At 34.2% G+C, this 21775-nt stretch overlaps 2 protein-coding genes across 5 annotated transcripts; one reads left to right on the forward strand and one right to left on the reverse strand.

Moving 5' to 3' along the window:
- The first annotated feature begins 8723 nt into the window (after positions 1-8723).
- On the forward strand, positions 8724-16963 carry LOC8283249 (pentatricopeptide repeat-containing protein At3g13880). 4 transcript variants are annotated; one of them, XR_007214694.1, is made up of 4 exons: positions 8724-11362; positions 11836-13047; positions 14453-15386; positions 16198-16963. XR_007214694.1 is itself a non-coding variant. In XM_015720946.3 (3 exons), exons 1-3 carry the CDS (start codon positions 9738-9740, stop codon positions 12590-12592), a joined length of 2289 nt encoding a protein of 762 aa, XP_015576432.2. In that variant the 5' UTR covers positions 8724-9737; the 3' UTR covers positions 12593-13217. The 4 variants fall into 4 exon arrangements, 2 of the variants coding, with proteins under 2 accessions (XP_015576432.2, XP_048226622.1); XR_007214695.1 differs by lacking the exon at positions 16198-16963 and adding an exon at positions 15942-16058 and having other exon boundaries at positions 15224-15386; XM_015720946.3 differs by lacking the exons at positions 14453-15386; positions 16198-16963 and having other exon boundaries at positions 8724-11128; positions 11222-11362; positions 11836-13217.
- Positions 16964-17211: 248 nt separating this feature from the next.
- Positions 17212-19342, reverse strand: LOC8283246. Its single transcript, XM_015720940.2, has 2 exons — positions 18038-19342; positions 17212-17752 (listed from the first exon to the last, which is right to left on the reverse strand). The coding sequence occupies exons 1-2, from the start codon at positions 19253-19255 to the stop codon at positions 17456-17458; spliced, it is 1515 nt and encodes a 504-aa protein (XP_015576426.2). The 5' UTR covers positions 19256-19342; the 3' UTR covers positions 17212-17455.
- Between the last annotated feature and the right edge of the window lie 2433 nt (positions 19343-21775).

Raw genomic sequence — 21775 nt, forward strand, 5'->3', positions numbered from 1 at the left:
AACATGACCTCAGAAATGATCAGTCTTCTATAATCCCTTCCTTTACATCAGCAGCCTCTACATCTTCTGCCATTGCTCCCTCATATTATTCTTCATTTCCTTTTCTCCCACAACCAAAATAAGAAAGAACTCTTTACCAATCCTTTGGTACCTTCTCACATCTATACCCAAAAGGCTCCATAACCCAACAAAAGAAAATATCTCCTCCTCTAGTTTCTAAAGAAAATAAATTGCTAGACCAATCACTCATCAGTCCGTATGATTCTGATTCTTCCTCAAATACCTCTGAGATGGCTGATATCACAGAAATTCTCATGAATACCTCTACTACTGAACCCAGTCCAGAAGTAGTGGAGCCTGAAGATGGCTCGGAGGATGCACAGTCATACTTTGCTCCTACTGGAGCTTCATACCCAAGGCCAAAATCGGCAACTGGCACGGGACCTTGGTTCTCCTTTGATGATTTGCCTCCATCAAAATGGAAGGATAAGCTTTCTAAATTTTTGACATTGATTGATCTCCAAATGACTTTTGATGGTGCCACACTTAAAAAGGTTCTTGCTGAATTTGTTACGAGATTCACATAAAGTTTAAGAGATTGGTTTCAGTCACAGCCTGAGTATACCAGGCTCCAGTTTGTGATGCTACCAACTCCATCAGCTGCGGTCACAGTTCTCCATAATCAGTTCCTTGGAAGTTATGATCTTATTATAAGGCAACAAAAACAAGAATACTTTGACCGAAAATGTTGTTCGTTGAAAATCAAGGATCTGGAAAGACATTATTCTGCTATGTCCAAATTATATTATGTCATTGGAGGGCATGACGGTGATGATACATTGAAATATACTTTCATTACCAGATGAGATACAACCAGAAGTCAACAACATGATCGCTGCAACAAAGAAACCAGTCACCTCCATTACCTTTGGAGAAATCTGGCAATTCACTCTCTCTTCCATCAAGAGATTATGTGACCAGCAAGAATTGTTCAAAAGGTTATCTCAGCGAGATTTGATTGTTCAAAAGGCCTCAGATTGCGTCTGCTCCAGTCATAAAAAGAAGATCAGACGTTATTTCCAAAAATACCCGCGCAGAAATAAAGAATTCAGAGGAAGAAAGCCGCGCTCAAAAGGATTCAGATATTTCCAGAAAAAGAGGAATCAAAGCCAAAAATTAGACAGATGCTATATCTGCCGAAAGAAGGGACACTATGCTAAGAACTGTCCCCAGAATCCGAAAAAATCAGCAAGGATGATACAACAAGTCAGCATGTCTATGTCTCTCCCAGATTCATTTGAAGAGGATATAGAGTCACTCTTATCAGAACAAGACAATCTTACTCCAGAAAGTCTTTTTGGAATAGAGGCAGAGTATTCAGACTCCACAGAATCCTCAGAAGAGTCCTCTTCAGACTCTAATGATAGTGAGATTCCAATTCTGATGATCAGTCTCCCTTCAAAAGAAGAAGAAGATATCCTAACAAATGTGATGCAGTACTCTTTCTCTCCATATCTACTTCCTGAGTTATCTTAGCTTGCTACCAAAATTTCTCCAGTTCCTTATGTTCCTATACAAGTCCTGCCTTCAAATTATGCAAAACCTGTTCCAGTTATAGCTTTCTTTGACACTGGAGCTCAAAGAAGCATGATGAATCCCAAAGTCCTTCCATCTGAATACTGGAAGTCTCATGTTCAGTTTTTCAGAGCAGTAAATGGTCAAACTTTCAAGACTACTCTGATCACAAAGCAAAAAATCGGGATACAGTTTTTCCCTGATTGCGTGGTATGGACGCACATCACTGGCTCAGATCTCCCAAACAAAGACCTCTTAATAAGGTTTGATGTTTATCATCAAGCTCAAAGGCTTCAAATTCTTTCCAATGGAATAAAGTTCAAGAGGCAATTTCGTCCTTACACAGATACCTCTAATCTGTTCACTATAGCAGATACAAAACCACCAGTTTTACAATACAAAGAAAATTTTCTTCCTTTTTGTCCAGAATCCCATTCACATTTTCAACATCCTCTTTCCTTATGGAAAAAACTCTAGTTCTATATCAGCCTCCCTTTCAAGCTCAATGAAGATATCAACCCAATAAAGGCCACTCATCTAGGAATGTCTCCTACAGATCTAGCCATTGCCAGATCAGAATGCTTGACTCTGTTACAACAGGGCCTCATTGAGCCCACAACCTCACAATGGGCCTGTCAAGCCTTTTATGTGGAAAAGAGGTCTGAGAAGTTAAGAGGGAAAAAGAGACTTGTTATTGATTACAAGCCTTTAAACCATTTTCTGCAAGATAACAAATTTCCTCTCCCTCGAATTTCGAACCTAAAAGTCCATATTCAAAAGGCCCAGTTCTATTCAAAATTTGACCTTAAGGCTAGATTTTGGCAATTAGGTATCCATCCCTCAGAAAGATACAAAACAGCCTTTTGTATCCCAAACGCCCAATATCAATGGACAGTCATGTCTTTTGGGCTCAAAACAGCTCCTTCACAATTTCAAAAAACAATGATAGAAATCTTTGGGCCTATCCTTTACTCCTCCCTGATCTACATTGATGACATTCTCCTATTCTCGGAGACAGCTGAGGAACATCATCACCTCCTGAAACAATTCCTTGCTATCATCCAAAAGTATGGCATCATGCTGTCAGAGAAAAAGAGTATTATTGGCCAACAAGAGATAGAGTTTCTTGGCATGCATTTCAAAGACGGCCAATACACGTATGGTCCACACTTGACAAAAGAGCTTGATTACTTTCCAGATGAGAATCTCTCTGTAAAGCAAATACAACAGTTTTTTGGAATACTCAACTATGTCAGGGAAGCCATACCACACCTGTCCAGTTACACATGTCATCTTTCTAAAATGCTAAAAAAAGACCCTCCTCCTTGGGGAACAAAACAAACTACAGCTGTCCGGAGACTAAAAGAATTGGCTCACAATCCTCCACCTCTCACCATTCCATCTACAGGAAATCTTATCCTTCAAACGGATGCATCTGATCATGCGTGGGGGGCCATTCTCCTTGAAAATCTCAAAAATAAGGAACAACTATGTGGTTATGCATCAGGACAATTTTCTCCTTCAGAAAAGCATTACCACTCAACTTACAAAGAGATCTTGGCAGTCAAATACGGGATAAAAAAGTTTGAGTTTTTCCTGATTGGACAACACTTCCTGGTTCGGATGGATAATTCTTCATTTCCAAAAATCCTTGAATCCAACCAAAAGACCTTACCAGAACCTCAATTATTGAGGTTAAAATCATGGTTCAACATATATGATTTTGAAAATCAGTAAATAAAAGGGACGAGAAATCTTATCCCAAATTTCTTATCCAGACTGTCAAAGCCACAACCAAAACACCAACCTATTGTCCTCCTCACCTCAACAGTTAATCTCCCTATAATCTTCATGGCCTCTTCGTCCTCAAAAAACCCTCTGCAACCTCCCTCACCACCAGACTTTCCCACAAATCTCACAACGAGACAGATCAATGATTTTGCCAGAAATATGATGTTTCATTATTTGGTAACTATCCAACAAACTTTCTCGCTACCCATCCAACCCAATTTCTTTTATCCAGATTACCCTTGGTGCCTAATTTATCACATTTCTCCTACCCATCCACAAATTGAAAGTGAATTATGGTTTCTATGGTGTCTTTCCACAGTTTGTTATCATGCTATTGAAATACCAGTCATGGATCTCCTATACTTCTTCAATAGTGAGACAAATACAGGAACATATCTATGGAAATACCTCACTTGGTTCAAAACCCCATGCCAATGGAAAAGGGATATCCTCAGAGTTATTCATGAAAATAAATTGTTCACAGACAATAACTTCAAGGTTTCAGGATATCATGCCATTTACATTCTTCACAGGCCTTACCTACAGCTCTCAGAAGAAACTTATGCAACCCAAAACATCTGTCATTATTGGAGAACGATTGAAATGCCTTTACATCTTGCTCCTCCAACAATAACAAAGGATTTAAAGCACACCCTACAACTAAGAAATGACCTAGGAACGACTGATGTTTCTACACCACTAGTCTGCACTTACAATGGACATCTATGGACTGAACACTCCATTATTGAACATTCCACTTTTCCTATACTACCAACCCCACTAGATGATCCGAATCTGACCACTGAACAGAAGGATGCCATTATGCAAGATTCTCAACCTATGGATGATGATGACTATGACAGTATTTTCTGAGCTGGCAATGATAGTAGTTCGTGAGCTGGACTTAAAGACTAGCTTTCTCTTCAATAAATCAACATGTAATAAAAAAATAAGATTCCAATTTCATCTTTTTTGTCTTATTAGGTGAATTATTTTCTGCTTTTCTACATGTGATATGTAAGTGTATTATTAAGACTTATCGTCTTAATATGCATGTGAGATGTCAGTGTATTATTAGATAGGACTTATCCTTTTGTAAGTGGGAAATCTCATCTTTTCTTCTAAGGAAGACATGTATCAAAGATAAGATTCCCACCTTATCTTTTCTGTCTTATTGTATTTAGGCTTCTCTATAAAAAGAGGAGTCGAGAAGTAATGAGGCAAGCAAGTTTTCCTTCCTTTCATCTATGAGCATAATATTCTTCTCTCTCATGGCTTTCTAAATTCTTCATCTCTTCTTCTCGATCCATTGGCTATGAGCTAATTGTTTCCACGATCTGTTCTTCTATGATCCAAAAGGGCTAACTCGACTATAGGAATCCAAAAGAGCAGAAAGACCTCTCATGGCAAGGTGCCTCTATACGGTCTTAGCTTGAGGATTTCTCCTGCCTTGAGTTTACAGCATGAGGATTATAGAATGAACAACTCTCGGCTCCATTTGGTATATATATATATTGAAATTGAAAGAGATATTGAAATGTATTGATTTAGTAATGTCGAATTTATTTAGACATTTTACTTATTTTATTAGAATTTAGTTTAGTTATAACCAATTCCATACAAATTTAATTATATAAAATATTAAATTAACTTTCGCTCTATATAAATTTTATTAATTTTTTGAATTTTAATCAAACACTATATAAACGGAGATAAATTATCTTTTTATAAAATAAATATAAATATACGATAAATAATAAAACAAATCACATTTTCAACGTAGAAAAGATTTTGAGGCTAAAGTAGAATTTAGTAAAAATTCAATAGTAATGGGGATTCATTGCTGTTTAGAGTAATTTCATCTTACCGATTAAGTTAAGACATCGATTTTTTTGCAGAAAAACTTTTTTCAATGCCATTGAAATGTCCATTATTTTATTATTCCAATAAAAATAAATAAATAAATATTATAAAAATAAATTATAAAAATAAGAATTTTTTTTATTAAATTATCTTATGATTTAACATATTTTCATGTAAGAATATATAATTTATTATTTTTTTTTACTTTAGTACCATGTGAATATAACTGTTGGCAAGTAATGGTTAAAATTATATAATATTATTAAAGAATTATAGCATGACATGCAATAGCTTTTTGTTCTTCCAACTGCCACGTCAGCATTTGCGAACGGTATTAGTGATTTAGTCATTATTTACTAACAGTCATGTATACAAGGTACCAAAGTAACAAATAATAAATTATAGGCTTTTAAGAGAAAATATTTTGAACTATAAGATAATGTACTGAAGTTTTTCCTATAAAAAGTTAGAGGTTAAAGTAGAATTTAGTTAAAGTTCAGAGGCAATGGGGCAAGTATTTGTATTACCTTTCATGCAGATTTTAACCATCTATCTAAGTTAAGACAACAATTTTCAATATTAATTCATTTGAAAAGTGAATTCGTGTCATTTGGTTCAAGGTTAGAGTATAATTTTTAGGATATGATATTGTTAATTATCATTTGTATACTAATAACTTGCTTCCACGAAAAAGGATTATAGTCCGTATCATTTATACATTACATGAAGGAATAATTTAGATAAAGATTAAGGGAGTAAGTCACCCACTCAATTGGCTCTAAGATACGTGTGCTTGTGCATATTGGCTGTATCTCTCTCTCCATTAATTTATTAGCTATAGATGATGTTGAAAAGTTGATAAAAAAATTTATAAATCTTTAGAGAAATATTGGAATTAAACAAAAACAAAATTATATTAATAATAGTAATGTGAAGAAAGTGTCGCATATTATATATATAGAAGAGCAAAATGCATTTATATGTGTTTTTAATATGAAATGATCGACACATCTCGATTAATATATAGTTGGATTAGACAATAATTTTTTCCAATTAAGACGTCCCACTTATAAAATTATTGTGCTGTTAAACCTTGTAAAGAAATTGAATAGAAAATACCAAATTATTAATTTATAATTAAATGTCTATTAAATTTTATTTTTAAAAATATTGATAAATATTTTTTGACAAGTGTTAGAAAAAATTATATAAACTGTCACTGAATTTTATATTTTATAATAAAACGGTATTAAAATTTTAATTTTAAAGGATACATAAATGATATATTTTTATAAAAAAATTAATGATTTGATATGTTTTTGGTATAAAATGTAAAGCTTAGTAGCTATATATGTATTTTATTTTTTAAATGTATCGGTGTTATTAATTATTTAGTTATAATTTAAAATTTTAATATTTTTTTATTATAAAGTGTAAAATTTATGGATTACTGATATAACTTTAACATGCCTATTTACCTCTCTAGTCTCTAGGAATGTACCTTAAAAAGAAAAAAGAAAAAAACGATTAAAATGTGAAGAAATAAGACGCATCTCCTTCGTACGATTGCTTGAATCTATCGGGGAGTTTCGTTATTGTGGCCCTTGTAGCTTTCTGCTGCCGCTAGCGCACGCAGGTTCATTTCAGTCGCGTCCATCTTTGATGGGAGGAAGGAATCGGATGGCCTCCCTGAGTGCCAAAATTTCTGCCACAAGAGCAGAACTGTACTTGACATACTTTTCCCCGTAAATGAACCACTCGCCGGCCATCATCGCAACGAATATAGGCAAGTTTACGGATTCCTCTCTTGGCATCAAAAGAAGCATCACAGTGTACTTTTACTCTACCATGCCTGAGGAGCTTGCCAGCGGATGTCACTATTAATTTGAGGAGGCACACGACAGTCTTCGGAAAGTTCTGAACGTTTTATTTATTTTTGAAAACTTAAAAAATAATTAAAACATTTTACTATTTTATTTGGAGAATAATTTTTAAATCTTTTTTCTATGTATATGTATTAATGTCATATCGCATCAGGTTTCATATTTCGGTATTCGTGCGATATAGTATGTAGCTTTTAAATGAATGGCCTCACTCCGAAGAACTCCTGGAGTATTTCCTTAAGGCTTAAAAGTCCCCACAAATAGAAAAGGGCAAATTCTCTGGGATAGATATGGTAAAATATATATATATATCTTTTAAAGTTGAAATTAATTTATAGAAAAAAGTGCAAAAATTGATCATATAATTTAATCATTTGATACAAGAGATCATATGCAGTTTTATTTTATAATATTTTAATATTTTAAAAATTATACTATTAGTAATTTATTTAAATTTATTAATATTGTTAATAATTTTAGAAATTAAATCTCAAACGAAGTTTGATTATTGTAAAATCGGTCTATCGTATATGAGGAAATATAAAACTCTCTAGTTTTATCGGATTATTTAAAACTCGTCAGCATTGATTAAAATCTTAAAAATATATATTTATAAGACTATTTTTCTCTATTTAATTTTTCTCTCTAAATTTTATAAAACTTGACACAATTAGTCTTTGATGAAAAGTTTTATCGGATTATTTAAAACTCGTCAGCATTGATTAAAATCTTAAAAAAATATATTTATAAGACTATTTTTCTCTATTTAATTTTTCTCTCTAAATTTTATAAAACTTGACACAATTAGTCTTTGATGAAAACTAAATTGGTAAGGAATGATGGTAAAATCACAACTAACTAATAGAAAATGAATCAACCACAATTATTTTATAATATCAATGAATTGGATATAAATTGTTAATATTTTAATTTTCAGGATACTAATATATTATTAAAAAAATTCAAAAGATTTCTTATATAAAAAAAAATAAAAATAAATTAAAGGATGAAATTTTATACTTTCTCCAAGTGTATATGAAATATTTTTATACTATACTACACTGAAAAACAGCTTCACTCAGATTAACCCAAGATCTCCTTTACTAACACATCCCTGTTAAGTTTAATCCAATTAGCAGAGGTGTCTTCCAACTAATTGAGCACATCGAATTCCTAGAGACTCTGTTGATTGAACCCATTAGGTCCTTTTTTTTCAATTATTTAGTACCTCGTAATTATATTATTAATAATTAGTGTTAAACCAATAGTTATGGTAATTAAATTTTAATAAAATCTATTTTGGTGTAGAATCAGTATCATTGAATAGATAAGAAGCCGTACGGTTTTCTAATTTTGTTAAATCATTTAAAAAATTCGTCTAAAACTCATAAAAAATGAATGAAAATTGAAAAAAAAAATTATGAGACTATTTATTTTGAATTCTATAAAAATTTGACATAATTAATTTTAAATAAAAATTAAATTAATAATAAATAATTATCAAATTAACAGTATTAATAAATTTAAATATAAATTATTACAATTTTTAATTTTTAAATATTAAAATGCCAAAATAGAAAATTGAATCAGCTTTTATGTGAAAAGATTAAACTACATCCTCCCAACAATAATGCAACCAAAAGACACCTTCATCTCCCCAGTCATCTTCTCAGTTTTGAAAATTCGCATACATCAGGGGAATATTTGGAAAAGAAGAGAAATTGCACCACAAACCACTCATTCTCACTGAGATCCTGCTGCTGCCCTCTATAAATGAAGAGACAAAAATTTGTTCCACACTTGGCAACTAAAAGAACAGCCCTGAAGGATAAACTCATCAACTCCAGTACATTTGTTGAAGCAGAAAAAATTGGCTCAAATTCTGCAGGTAATAAACCAGATAACAAGTGCCCCAGAAATAAGGTTCCATTTGCAACCTCCATTAACATCCCAATAATATGTCACTCTCCTGTATTGAACTGCCTGGTCAAAATCTCTCAAAGCCAGAACTATTGAAAGAAACTTTAGTAGCTAAGAGTCTAGCCAGAATAAGGTGTCCAACCCATTCGAGACACAGGATTGAAGACCCAATTCAATAATTGGAGCAGCTTTTATCAGACCCTCCATATCACAGACTGCTTAGTAAGAAAATGCCTGCCTAACATAGGCAGAGAAGCCAAACTAGCACCCTGCAAATTCCGAATTTCTAAACCCCCTTGCCTCTTCGGAGCAGTCACAATACTCCAATTCACCAGATTCATCTGTTATCTTAAAAAGAAAAGTAATATTTATTTTTGGTTATACAGCAGGACACAGGCACATCAAAGAGTCAAGGAACAAGCTACTGAATCAAAGTCAATAGAACCCAAATGCCTCAAATTCAATCTAAACATAAAAGCACAACCCTTTTCTCAGAATAAACAAAGCTGAATTCCCATCTATGCATTCACGATTCAGCATATTTCAATGCATGCTATGCTACTTCACGAAAATTAAGCAGAAAAAGCTCAATTGCCTCTCAAACGCCATAATTTTGCCCTATCATCTCTTTTACTTCACACAATTAACCACATCTTTCACTGCTTTCCCGCCAACTGTAACAGTATCACCACAACATTATCGACCATGCCTTCAGTTTTCCCGTTGGACTCAGTTGCCTACACAAAACTAGTACAATTCTCTTCAAAATCTGGGTCTTCAATCCATGGAAAGCTTGCTCATGCCCACATGATCAAAACTGCTTTCAATCCCTGCCTCTTCCTGTTAAATAATTTTCTTAACCTGTATAGCAAATGGGGGGAAATGGGTAATGCTCAAAAACTGTTCGATAGAATGTCTGAACGAAGTGTTATTTCTTATAATATTTTGATTTCTGGGTACGGCGGGATGGGTTTTTATCACAAGGCTATTGGTTTGTTTAGTGAGGCTAGAATGGCTTGTTTAAAGCTTGATAAGTTCAGTTACGCTGGTGTGCTAAGTGCTTGCGGTCAGATAAAGGATTTTGCATTAGGTAAAGTCATTCATGGGTTGGCTATTGTTTGTGGATTGGGTCAGCAAGTTTTCCTGACCAATTTGCTTATTGATATGTACTGCAAATGTGAGAGAATTGATCACGCAAGGCTTTTGTTTGAGTCGTCTGATGAGTTGGATAATGTTTCTTGGAATTCTTTGATTACTGGGTATGCCAGAGTTGGTGCATACGAGGAAATGTTGAAACTTTTGGTGAAAATGCATCATACTGGATTAAGATTGAATGCTTTCACACTTGGAAGTGCCTTAAAGTCATGTTATTTGAATCTTAATAATATGGTTAGTTATGGTAAAACACTTCATGGATATACTGTCAAACAAGGGCTGGATTTGGATATTGTTGTTGGGACTGCTTTGCTTGATATGTATGCAAAAACTGGGTATTTGGGTGATGCAATTCAACTTTTCAGAACAAGTCCTAATCAAAATGTTGTGATGTATAATGCCATGATTGCTGGATTCATCCAGACTGAGGATATAGATAAAGAATGTGCATATGAAGCACTTAAACTTTTCTCTCAGATGCAAAGGCAAGGGATAAAGCCCTCAGATTTTACATTCTCAAGCATTATCAAGATTTGTAACCATATTGAAGCATTTGAGTATGGAAGACAAATTCATGCCCACATCTGTAAGCACAACATTCAATCTGATGAATTCATTGGGAGCACACTTATTGAGTTGTACTCCTTATTGGGTTCAACTGAGGATCAGCTAAAATGCTTCAATTCAACTCCCAAGTTAGATATTGTCTCATGGACGACCATGATTGCTGGTTATGCTCAAAATGGGCAATTCGAAAGTGCATTAGCTCTATTTTATGAACTGTTAGCATCTGGAAAGAAACCAGATGAGTTCATAATAACAACTATGTTGAGTGCATGTGCAGATGTAGCTGCAGAAAGATCTGGGGAGCAGGTCCACGGATATGCAGTGAAGACTGGCATTGGGACCTTGGCCATTGTTCAAAATTCACAAATATCCATGTATGCAAAGTCTGGCAACTTAGATTCTGCCAAAATAACATTTGAGGAGATAAAGAATCCTGATGTGGTGTCCTGGTCTGTGATGATCTGCAGCAATGCACAGCATGGACATGCAAAGGATGCCATTAACCTCTTTGAGTTGATGAAGAGTTACGGAATTCATCCAAACCAGATCACGTTCCTTGGAGTTCTAACTGCTTGTAGTCATGGAGGGCTTGTTGAGGAAGGACTGAGGTATGACACGAGAGCCCTTTTTCTTTTTTGATTTTTTTTTGGAGACGGCAAGCATGTCTGCTTTGGTTGGACATTATGATTAAAAATAACATTTTGGTGAAATAAACCAGTTAAAGCAACAGATGAACTTTTTCTTTTTTTCCTTTTTTTTTTTTTGCTAGTCGGAGAGAACAATTTTATTGCTCAGACCTCCAAAGAATACACAGAGCATAGCTCTAGAAACAAAATACAATTATATACCTCTCCAACTATCTACAATTTGAGAATATGAAATGTAGAAAAATGAAAATTTTCAAGCATTTTACAGATTCACTTGGCATTTAGCAAAACATTGAATTCTATTAACATATCTTTTGCCTGAATAGAAGTTTTGTCATGTTTCTTATTTGAAGACTTTCTTCAAGTAGAATCATTATTCATGTGTCTTTCCAACTCATTGTACAAGTGGGGTTCTCTCTTTCTGGTGATGACAGGTACTATGAAAGCATGAAGAAAGACTATGACATGAAAATTAATGTAAAGCACTGCACCTGTATTGTTGACCTCCTCAGTCGTGCTGGAAGACTGCTGGATGCCAAAAATTTTATTTTAAACTCGGGTTTTGGAGATCATCCAGTGATGTGGCGAACACTGTTGAGTGGTTGCAGGATTTATAAGGATATTGTTACAGGGAAGCATGTTGCAGAGAAACTAATTGAGCTTGATCCTCAGGAATCTTCATCATATGTTCTTCTTTACAACATTTATACAGATGCTGGAATTGATTTACCTGCCACAAAAATAAGAGAACTAATGAAAGATAGAGGAATTAGGAAGGAACCTGGTCAGAGTTGGATTGAGGTAGGAAATGAGGTTCATTCTTTTGTGGTGGGTGATATTTCTCACCCAATGAGTCAAATCATTTACAAGAAATTAGAAGGAATGTTGGAGAAGATAAGGAAAATAGGTTATATTGATCAGAAGATTCAGAATGTTACTATTTCCACAAAAGAAGTCAAGGGTACATTGGGGGTGAACCACCACAGTGAAAAACTAGCTGTGAGTTTTGGAATTGTTAGTTTACCACCATCAGCTCCTGTGAAGGTGATGAAAAATTTGAGGGTGTGCCATGATTGTCATGCAACAATGAAGCTCATCTCGGTAGTGGAAAAGAGAGAAATAATCCTTAGAGATTCACTTCGTTTTCATCATTTCAAAGAAGGTTCTTGTTCTTGTAATGATTATTGGTGATTGAAGTAAGCTATTATACATCGCCAATCACCCTCTTAAATGATTCCAAAAACAATAATTTTGTTGCTACAAAATGATGAATAGTGTGGAAGAATCCCACACTTATAAAAATTTGAATTCACGGGTTGTACCATTATCTAGGGAAGTGGGCCAAGCTTAAGCAGAATCTGGAAGTGATAGAAAAACAAGTACTTGATGTATGAAAACCATGTCGAAACTCTGAATGGATAGTAGAGACCACAAGTGGGATGTAGAATCACCAAGGAACCACACCAGACACAAACACAAACCCAGCTGGTCCCGTGTCAAGTGGATTCTGCAACATGTTAACTTGTATAATGCCATTTGCAAAAGCCAGGTTTCATTTGAATTACTTTCAGCAAGAGATGTATGATTCTTCACTGTCCCATTTGAACATTTCAGACCCTTGCCTTTCAGACATTGAACTTATACAGGTATGTGATAAACCTCAATGATTTTTCTTTGTCCTGAATATCAGCAAGAAATGTGTGAATTTGATTTCTGACTGTCACATTTGAGCAAATTTAGACCCCTTCCTTTTGGACATTGCATTGATGCAGGTATCTTATTACCTTAATGCAGTATTAAGTTGCACTTCTGACTATTTCCTAAGAACTTCTGTGGTTCCTAGTCACAAGCATCAGTAGGAAATGATACTTGTGACTAGGTTTCATATGCATTGAGCCACTGCTAACAATTTGTCCCTTTTAGCTTTAGGCTATTGAATGTTGTTGACATGCTTTTTCTTCTGAAACTCTGTTTCTGGTGCTATATATTACATTAATGAATTTTTACTAGCAATATTAGGACATGAGAGTGTAAACTCACCCCAAGCTGATCTACTCCGTTCCCAAGTGAAGAAAGCATGTGGTTGCATTCTGTCAATAGAGATACCTCAAAATTATAAGGGAAATTAGAAAGACCACTGGTTGGAAACCAGTTCTATGAAGTCTTTCCCGTGTTATATCCTCTTGAGATCTGCTGAAAGGCTGCTTATTTTGAGGATACCACCAGCCTAGAAAATTAGAACCCAATAGGGGAAACGTGACTTAAACTGGATTAGATAAGCATATATACCTATTTCGGAGAGCTATGCATATTTTATTCCTCTCCATTGATTCAGAAAGATTCTTTTACTCGTGGTAAATACTCGACATTTTTTACATGCCTTAAGTTGTTTACTAGGATTCGCATATATTATTCTTGGAGATGCGTTTTTCAACAATTTAAGAATGAGGGGAAGACAACATAAATAAGATGATCAGATGCAATGGTTTTTGGGTTTTTTCCCTAACCTTCAGTAAATTGACTTTAAAATGAATTATGCAGGTCTTTTCTCTTCTCTTGAAACTTTTCAGTCAATCCTCTTACTAGAATGACTGCCTCAGGTGCCAATCTTTCTGGCAACAAACCAAATTGGTTGGTGATAGTTGCTTCATTCCATATTTAAGTTCCATCTCTCTTTCATATATTCTTATTCAGCGACTTATGAACTTGATACGCATAAGTTTGAGATACTTTTGAACATCTTCTTATTGTTAAATATAGTAAAGAAGGGAAGTAGTGGAAAGGGATTTACAGGACCTAGATCTGTCTGAAGATGGTGACTATAGGACTAAGTTTGTGTTGTCTTGACTTTTAAATAAGATGACTTTGTTTACTTATTATAGAAAAAGAAGTGATTTTTTTTTTACCTTATCAATTTGAGTATTTAAATGTCATCCCAAGGATAATCTGTTGATTCTTTTCTGAGACTGAAAGATACACGATTCAGAACTTTTTCATTGTATTGAACACATTCTTTTCCATTTGTCCCTTTACTGGTGCATTAAAATCTAGAATGTGAAGAGGAGATAATGCAAAGAAGGAAGATGCCAGTTGAGGAATCAGCATAATACCTGGTTTCAGTTCTAATAAGTAGTAGAAATGCTGTTACCATTGTAGCTTCATTGGATCTTATTATCGAACGATAACTTAACAATGTTACTTCAGATCAAAAGAAAAGGTTACAGGCAATTACTTGAGACCAAGAGACAAGGTAATACAGGCAATTTATTCTATTTCTTTTTTTTCCTTGTGCATATGATATTTAATAATTGTTACTTTTACATGCCACTAAAATTAATTTTTCCATACTGTTCTCCGCAGATAGTAAAGCTAATTTCCTGACTTCATTTTGAAGAAGTCACATTTGTTACATCTGTTCTTGGATTTTTCTGTTGGCAGTGACAATGCTAGAAAGTGACATTGTACTGTAATCAGTAAGAAAAGTGTAACCTTATGCAATTTCTTATCATCATTTTCTCTTTAAGATACACAAAGGCTTCTTCTATCTTTTATTGCCTTTCTACAGTCCGGGCCCTATTCTCCTCTTAAACCACCAAGGAAAAGAGCCATGCACCTTTTATATTAATGGCATACGTATATTCTCTTCATCAGTTTCTTTTAAGCCTTATGGGCATATTTTGCATTACCATTATCTGTTCAGATTCATTCCATGGTTATCCATTGGAACTGTTTACTCCTTACATCTTTTGATGTACCTTGTCAATGATGTTCAAAAGATCGAGCATGCCTTCTCTTCTTAATTGCAAACTTTACTGGATGCAGTTGATATCACAGCAGTTGAGAAGAAACTTTTGGTTTACTTTGGGTCTATTTCTGGAAATGAAAGCCCTATAATCATTCTTCTTGCTTTCTGGGGTAGTTTTTGGAGAAATCCTTTTGCTGCTGGAAGACCTAGCTGTTTAAAACAAGTTGCAAATGTACTCGGGTAATTTTTGCAAACTTCTAATATTTTTGCAAACTTCTAATATTTATGGCTTCTTGGCTTTGGTATTTCCCCCATTTGGAGATCACAAGAGCTATCTTTTCCTTTCCATTTAGATATTGACATTAAATTTATTGCAATAAGGAAGTCTAACTTAAGTTAAAAGTCATTAAAGGTAAGATGACTCATCTTCCACCATGTCAACTTGTTTTTTCCAGAAGAGCAGATTTTGATATGAGTTGCAGAAAATTATGTTCATTTTAATAAAAGGTTACAAGGTATATGTAGTTTAGAAAAGATTGAATTTCTGGAGGGAATTACGAGAAAAATGTGTTCAGATTTTTAGGATGTCCAAAACTTAGAAAGCTCTTTAAATGGTGAAAGAAGGTAATATTTGCAAGCAAATCATTTTGAAGTTGTCACTACGAATAAAATAAAAAATCTAGGTTTATCTATAAGATGGACGAACAAAATCTCACCTTATTTGAAGTACAACTCAGTTCTGCTAAATATGATTAGTCCATTTTGCATATTACATGCTGTACAATCTTTCTTTAGATGTCAGGTTTTCGTCATCAGCCAAACTATCAACTATGCTACTGCTAAATTTGGAAAAAGTCTCATTTTGTGTACCTGACGTGTAATCATTATGCATTTACCAAAAACTAGCAAACTGTGAGTCTCCAGTTACCTTTCTTTCTCATCTCTACATGGAAACTTGTCTATGAAGTAGTCACGAATTGTTTGCTATATATTTTACTCTATGATAATCTCACCATAAATGTTCTCATTGTTTTCCCTTATAAATCTCTAGGTCATTTACCTTGCAAGTGTTCTGAAAAGGGTTCGTTCATTTCGTGTTTGCATGATCATTGGGTAGGAGAAAAATGAAGCATGAGTTCATTACCAATGTGTCCGTTAGAAGAATGACCTTCCGGCAAAGGAGGGCTGGGTTGTTGAAGAAGCTGAAGGAACTCGCTACCCTTTGTGGGATTGTTGCCTGTGCGATCATTTTCAGTGCTTATGACTCCTCTCCTGATGTCTGGCCTTCTCCTGCAGAAGCTTGACGATTTCTGATCACCGGATTCAAGAGCTTTTGGGGTGTGGGGCTCGCCCGCCTGCCGGCCCACTCTGAAGTGCCTAGACGCGCTGCAGCCACTACTTTGACTCCTTTTATGCAATTATAAACTCCACGCCACGGAACTTTCTCGATGCCAACGCAACTTATCCGATAAGTTTCCGCGGAGTTTGCAGTTGGGGCATTCCCACCAGTATCCCTTTCAGTCCCTTCCCTTTAGTTTTGAGTCCTTGAAAAACTCAAGAATCTGCCTCCGAAAAAACAAGGCAAGTACATGATGGACCAGAAAGCTTTTCTTTCCATGAATATATCCAGGTTGAATGAGAAATTGGATAAACAAAGGAAGAGAAACAGGAGTGGAATTCGAACTCATTTTTGCAGAGTGCATCACAGGTAAGAATTTACAGTATCCGGATTCTTGGAGGACTCTGAATGAATCAAGTCATATAATGACAGAACAGATCAAGTTCATAGCCAGCATGATTGAGCATGCGAAGAATTAAGATTAATGAGCAGTAGTTTGCGAAGGCAATTGTTTTTTTTATAGTTTTTATACACTCTTTGCATCTGTGATTGTTGTTCAATAATGTTTTCACCTTAATATATTTAAAAAAAACCCATGCCCCTTTTCTCTCGAATAAACTTGATCTTAGCAAGTTTCTGCAGCATTTCCATTTTCATCGTTAAGCAGAAGTTAATGCATAAAATCCATTAATACAGAAGCAGAAATTTAAAGCATAAAATCCACAGTGACATAAATACCCTTCATTTTATTTGTACACCTGAATCCTACTTTCTTCTCCTTGCTACGTTGCCTGTAGATTTCTAGTTCTAAACCAAATCCTAATATAAAAAAGCACAAAACATACATAAAAGTGATCGATGAGAGCCACCCCACTAAAAAAGCACAAAGCATACATCAAAGTGACAGATGAGAGCAACCCCACCAAATAAACACCAAAAGCCTGTCGCCAGTTCTCATCTGTCTGCTCTTTTAACACTTCAGGCACTGGCTTAGGTAGACCAAGTGCCAAGTGAGACTCATCAGGGTTACTACGTTCAAGAAGGATGAACAGGAATTGAGCCTCTCGTTCAGTCTAACCATTCTTGATTTCGTTTCCTGTTGCTCTGTATTCTCTCTCGTTGCTGTGGTGGCTTCAGCTGCACCTGCGGCTGTGGCTGCTGGGACATCTCTAAGAAGCTGCTCCTGCTCTCCCTTATTTGATTCAGCAGCTAGGTTTTCTCTTCCTCTGCCTTCTTCCTTTTCAATCTTTAGTTTCTCAAACATCACCTGCATAACATGAATATATATATATATAACATTCAGAAATTCTTTGTATAAGAAATTGAATTTGACAAACAACCGATGATAACAAAACGTCAAGTTTCAAACTTAGAGATGTTCATTTTCAGTATCAGCCTTGAACTTGCATAAACTTATTTGGAAAGCAGTATATAATTTTTATCAAATCATATTTTAACTAGTTATTGGCTCAGTCCTCCAGTTCATAAACAGGTCTAAACTTAAATCAATATATAGCAAGAAAAGCCAGGATGAACTAGCAAAGGCGCATACCTTAGTAGCTAAAGGCTCCAAATAGATGGCATTGGTCAACACTGCTGAAATCGATGCAATAAGATTAAAAACCTGAAACATTTCAGCCTTTCTACTAAAGGCCAAATTTCTGTGCCCAACCAGATGCCCCAACAGAGCCACCCCAATAGAGTAAGCCATAGCCCTGAAATAGACAGGATATATCTTGCTCTGCACCACCCCAAACTGGTGCCTTGTCAAAGCATTAGCCAAAACATAGCTTGAAATGAATGTAACCCAAACACTCATCCCGTAGGCCGTAGCAAAACCCAACAAATTGATCACGCCCATCAAAGATTTAACTCCTTCTGTTGAACCCATATACCCAACTCCATGGCTAAAAGACCTGCGAACTCTCTCTCTTGTTTCCTGTGTGCCTGCTTTCACGTTCTCAAATTGCTCTGATACATTTGCTGCTATATGGCTTCCAATCGTCTTCCCTAAATCTTTTGCGGATTTCGCTGTTTCTTCAGCTTTACTTGATGATTCTTTTGCACATTCTTTAACATCTTGTGCTTTCCGAGCAGCAGATTCTTTAGTTTTCTCATATGCATCTTCTACCACTTCTTTCGCTTCATGAGCTTTCTGCGATGCCATGTCCTTGGCTTTCTCATATGCATCATGCACTTTCTCTTCAGCTTGGTGTTCCATCCTTTTCTTTTTATGAATCATTTCTTGTGCTACTCCTTTAACCTCATGAGCTTCCTCTTTCATAAGAGAAACTGCTTCATGTGCCTTTTCAGAAACCTGATCTTTAGCTTTACCAATAACTTTAGCAAACTTATGCGTACATTTCCCAAAAGCATCACAAATAAGCTCTCCAGGGCCATGCACTCCGTGGCCTGATTCCAATTTATCTTGATCATGATGACGATAACCTGAAGAAATGCCTTGGCCTATATTTGGAAGCACATCCGCTGCGTGTTTGATCTTTCCTTTAGTGTTATCAACGAACCCAGATGGAAATTTCCCATCTTGCGCGGCGGAGATAGGATCCTGCGGGGGTGAGATTGAAACTTTGGTGTTATGTTGGCCACCTTCGTCATAAGTCTCGACAACTACAACTCTATGGCCTTCTTTAACAATGACATCTTCTTTTTTCTGGTTGTCTTGTTGTTTCGGGGTTGTTGGGGACGGAGAGTATACTTCTGCAGTTAAAAGAGAAGTGAAAACGAGACATAAAGCCAAAAGATTTATCATGTTCAAGCCCTGTGTCTTTGGAATTTCTAATCTTTGGAGGCCAGTTTACAGTTATGGTTTTATGTAGGAAGAGAAAAAGAAAAAGAACAGACGGTGGCTGCAGTTATTATGTATTTAAAGGAAGAAAGCCCGTAGCATGGTGGCGGTTTTGCAGAACATAGAGGTGATGTGGGACGACCACGTGGCTTCTTACGTGTCTGGTTTCTAGGATCCTGAGGCGAAGTTCTAGTCCATCTAGCACTAAAAAAAAATTGCGGTCTATTCTAGATAAGTATGGATTTAAAATAAACTACTCATTTTTGTATAAATTATAAAATTAGGTGGACAGATATAATTTAATAAAATATTTAATATTTAATATTTATTTATATAATTAGAAAACTAAAAATAATAATTATTTTAATTATTTTTAAGATTTTAAAACTATATTGATATAATAATATAAAAATTATTTTAAAAATATTTATTAATTATTTTTAATATTATATAAATAAATATTATGAATATAATTAATATTATTATTTTTAAAATCAGAAATTTATTATATAAATAAATATTAATTTATTATTTATATATTATTAGAAAGATTTATCTAAAATTACTAAAGATTAATATTTTATTTAATTAAAAATTTAATCTATTATTTAATATAAAATAATTTATATGTCATTTTTTAGTATATAATTAATATTATTATGGTTAAAAAATTATTCATCAGTTCACATAATAATAATAATAATAATAATAATAATAATAATAATAATAATAATAATAATAATATGTGGTTAGTATGTTATTTTTTAAAATTATAGTCAGTGATTTAATTAGAAATATATCTTATTAATTAATAAGTTAATAAAAATTATAAAATTATATATAAATTTAAATTTTATATGTCAAAACTAGATATACGTGTTAAAATAAAAAATTTACGTATAAAAAATTAAATATATATGTCTAAAGACAAGAACTGATTGCTGGCGATGACTTGATGGAAGGAATTTATAGAAGAAGGTTCTCGAAATGGATTCCGCCCGAATAGAGCGTGGAGGCAACAAGTTCAGTAGAATAACATAACGAGTCTAAAGGCGGGATCAAGCTTATAAAAATTTTATGTATTAAAAATTTAAATTTTAAAATTAAGAATATATATATATATATATATAGAGAGAGAGAGAGAGAGAGATTCTTTTTATATTTTTTCACGTTGCAATAAATAATTTACATTTTATAACTTATTCAGACTTTTCTTTTTAATTTAAAATTGCTTCATGTCTTAAATATATAATATCTTTTTGATAAAAAGAAAAAGAGAAAAAATGTTAGCCATAACTACTGTGGTTGGGTGTGATTATACGGACTCTTTTCATCGTATCCAAGCTCCTCAATGCACACACCAATGTTGGAGCCAAGAAAAACTCAACCAAATCGAGTCTTCAAACATTCCTGAGGAAATATTAGAATTTAAACCCAAAATCTGAAGCGGTTTGATGAAAGCCATCTCCCCCAAGCTACTGCTGTAGTGGTATTAGGTATATAAGACTTTCTTTCTATTTGAGTTGGGATACTATTAAGATATAATAGTGTGATTTTCAAGAATCTGTACTAATAATGTTTAATTAGAGAACTAGGAGCCGCTATAATAATATTACAATGATTTAATTTATTTATACTTTGTTCTTTTTTAGCCGAATGAAAGTCCTGTGTTTCAATTTTAATATGCAATTATATTCTTTTGAGTTACAAATTAGGAATTGAAGACTTAAACTTGAAATCTTGTTCAAATTGATATATGCACGTATCATCAATACTAATTTTATAAGAACTAACTGTATTAAACTCTTACATGAAACATTTATGTCCTAATACACCCTAAATTGCTAAAACTAAAATACTAGATAAAAGAAAGTATGGACAGGTTTTTAATGACTTTATTTTCTTTTGTGTCGAGGAATACTTTGAAGTGGGCTTTTGTTTGTGAATGAACAGGATCAGTGCTTCTGTGTTCGACATTTGGTTGAATTCCGTTTTGAAATGTTACTGATTTGCTTGACGATTTCCAAGCTTTAAGGACAGACATATACCAAGAGTAATGCACAAACAACAACACAGCAACCCTTCTTGATACATTCAGAAATTGGTCTGTAACTGTATACTCTTGATTTAGAGATTTTCAAAATATCTGCAATAAAATAAATTAGGAATCCTAGATGTGATACCTGATCCGATATTTAAATTAGTATGTGAATGAAAGTTTAAATAAAGTATATAAAGTATTATAATTGCGTTACCTGTCTAATGAGATGTAATGAAATATTTATTATATTGTTTTGAAGGTGAAGCCATGAGGAGTGGTTTCTGAAATAGACATAATAGGGCACGATGCTACTTTCTCGAACATCATGGATGTATGTCTATTAACTAAAAAGACGATCCGTCTATAATATAGATTAGAATTAGTAGACGATCCGGAGAGGTTATAGGCGAGCTAGTTATTACTAGCTTAAAGAATTCCTATTT

This window comes from Ricinus communis, chromosome 2, assembly GCF_019578655.1.
Source record: "Ricinus communis isolate WT05 ecotype wild-type chromosome 2, ASM1957865v1, whole genome shotgun sequence".
NCBI classification, from domain to species: domain Eukaryota; kingdom Viridiplantae; phylum Streptophyta; class Magnoliopsida; order Malpighiales; family Euphorbiaceae; genus Ricinus; species Ricinus communis.

Bases quoted from the DNA above. Each gene is read 5' to 3' on its own strand.
- LOC8283249 (XM_048370665.1), top strand. From the start codon at position 9,738: ATGCCTTCAGTTTTCCCGTTGGACTCAGTTGCCTACACAAAACTAGTA. The intron at 11,363-11,835 runs GTATGACACGAG...TGGTGATGACAG, and splicing joins CTTGTTGAGGAAGGACTGAG to GTACTATGAAAGCATGAAGA.
- LOC8283246 (XM_015720940.2), bottom strand. From the start codon at position 19,255: ATGATAAATCTTTTGGCTTTATGTCTCGTTTTCACTTCTCTTTTAACT. The intron at 17,753-18,037 runs GTATGCGCCTTT...CATGTTATGCAG, and splicing joins TGGAGCCTTTAGCTACTAAG to GTGATGTTTGAGAAACTAAA.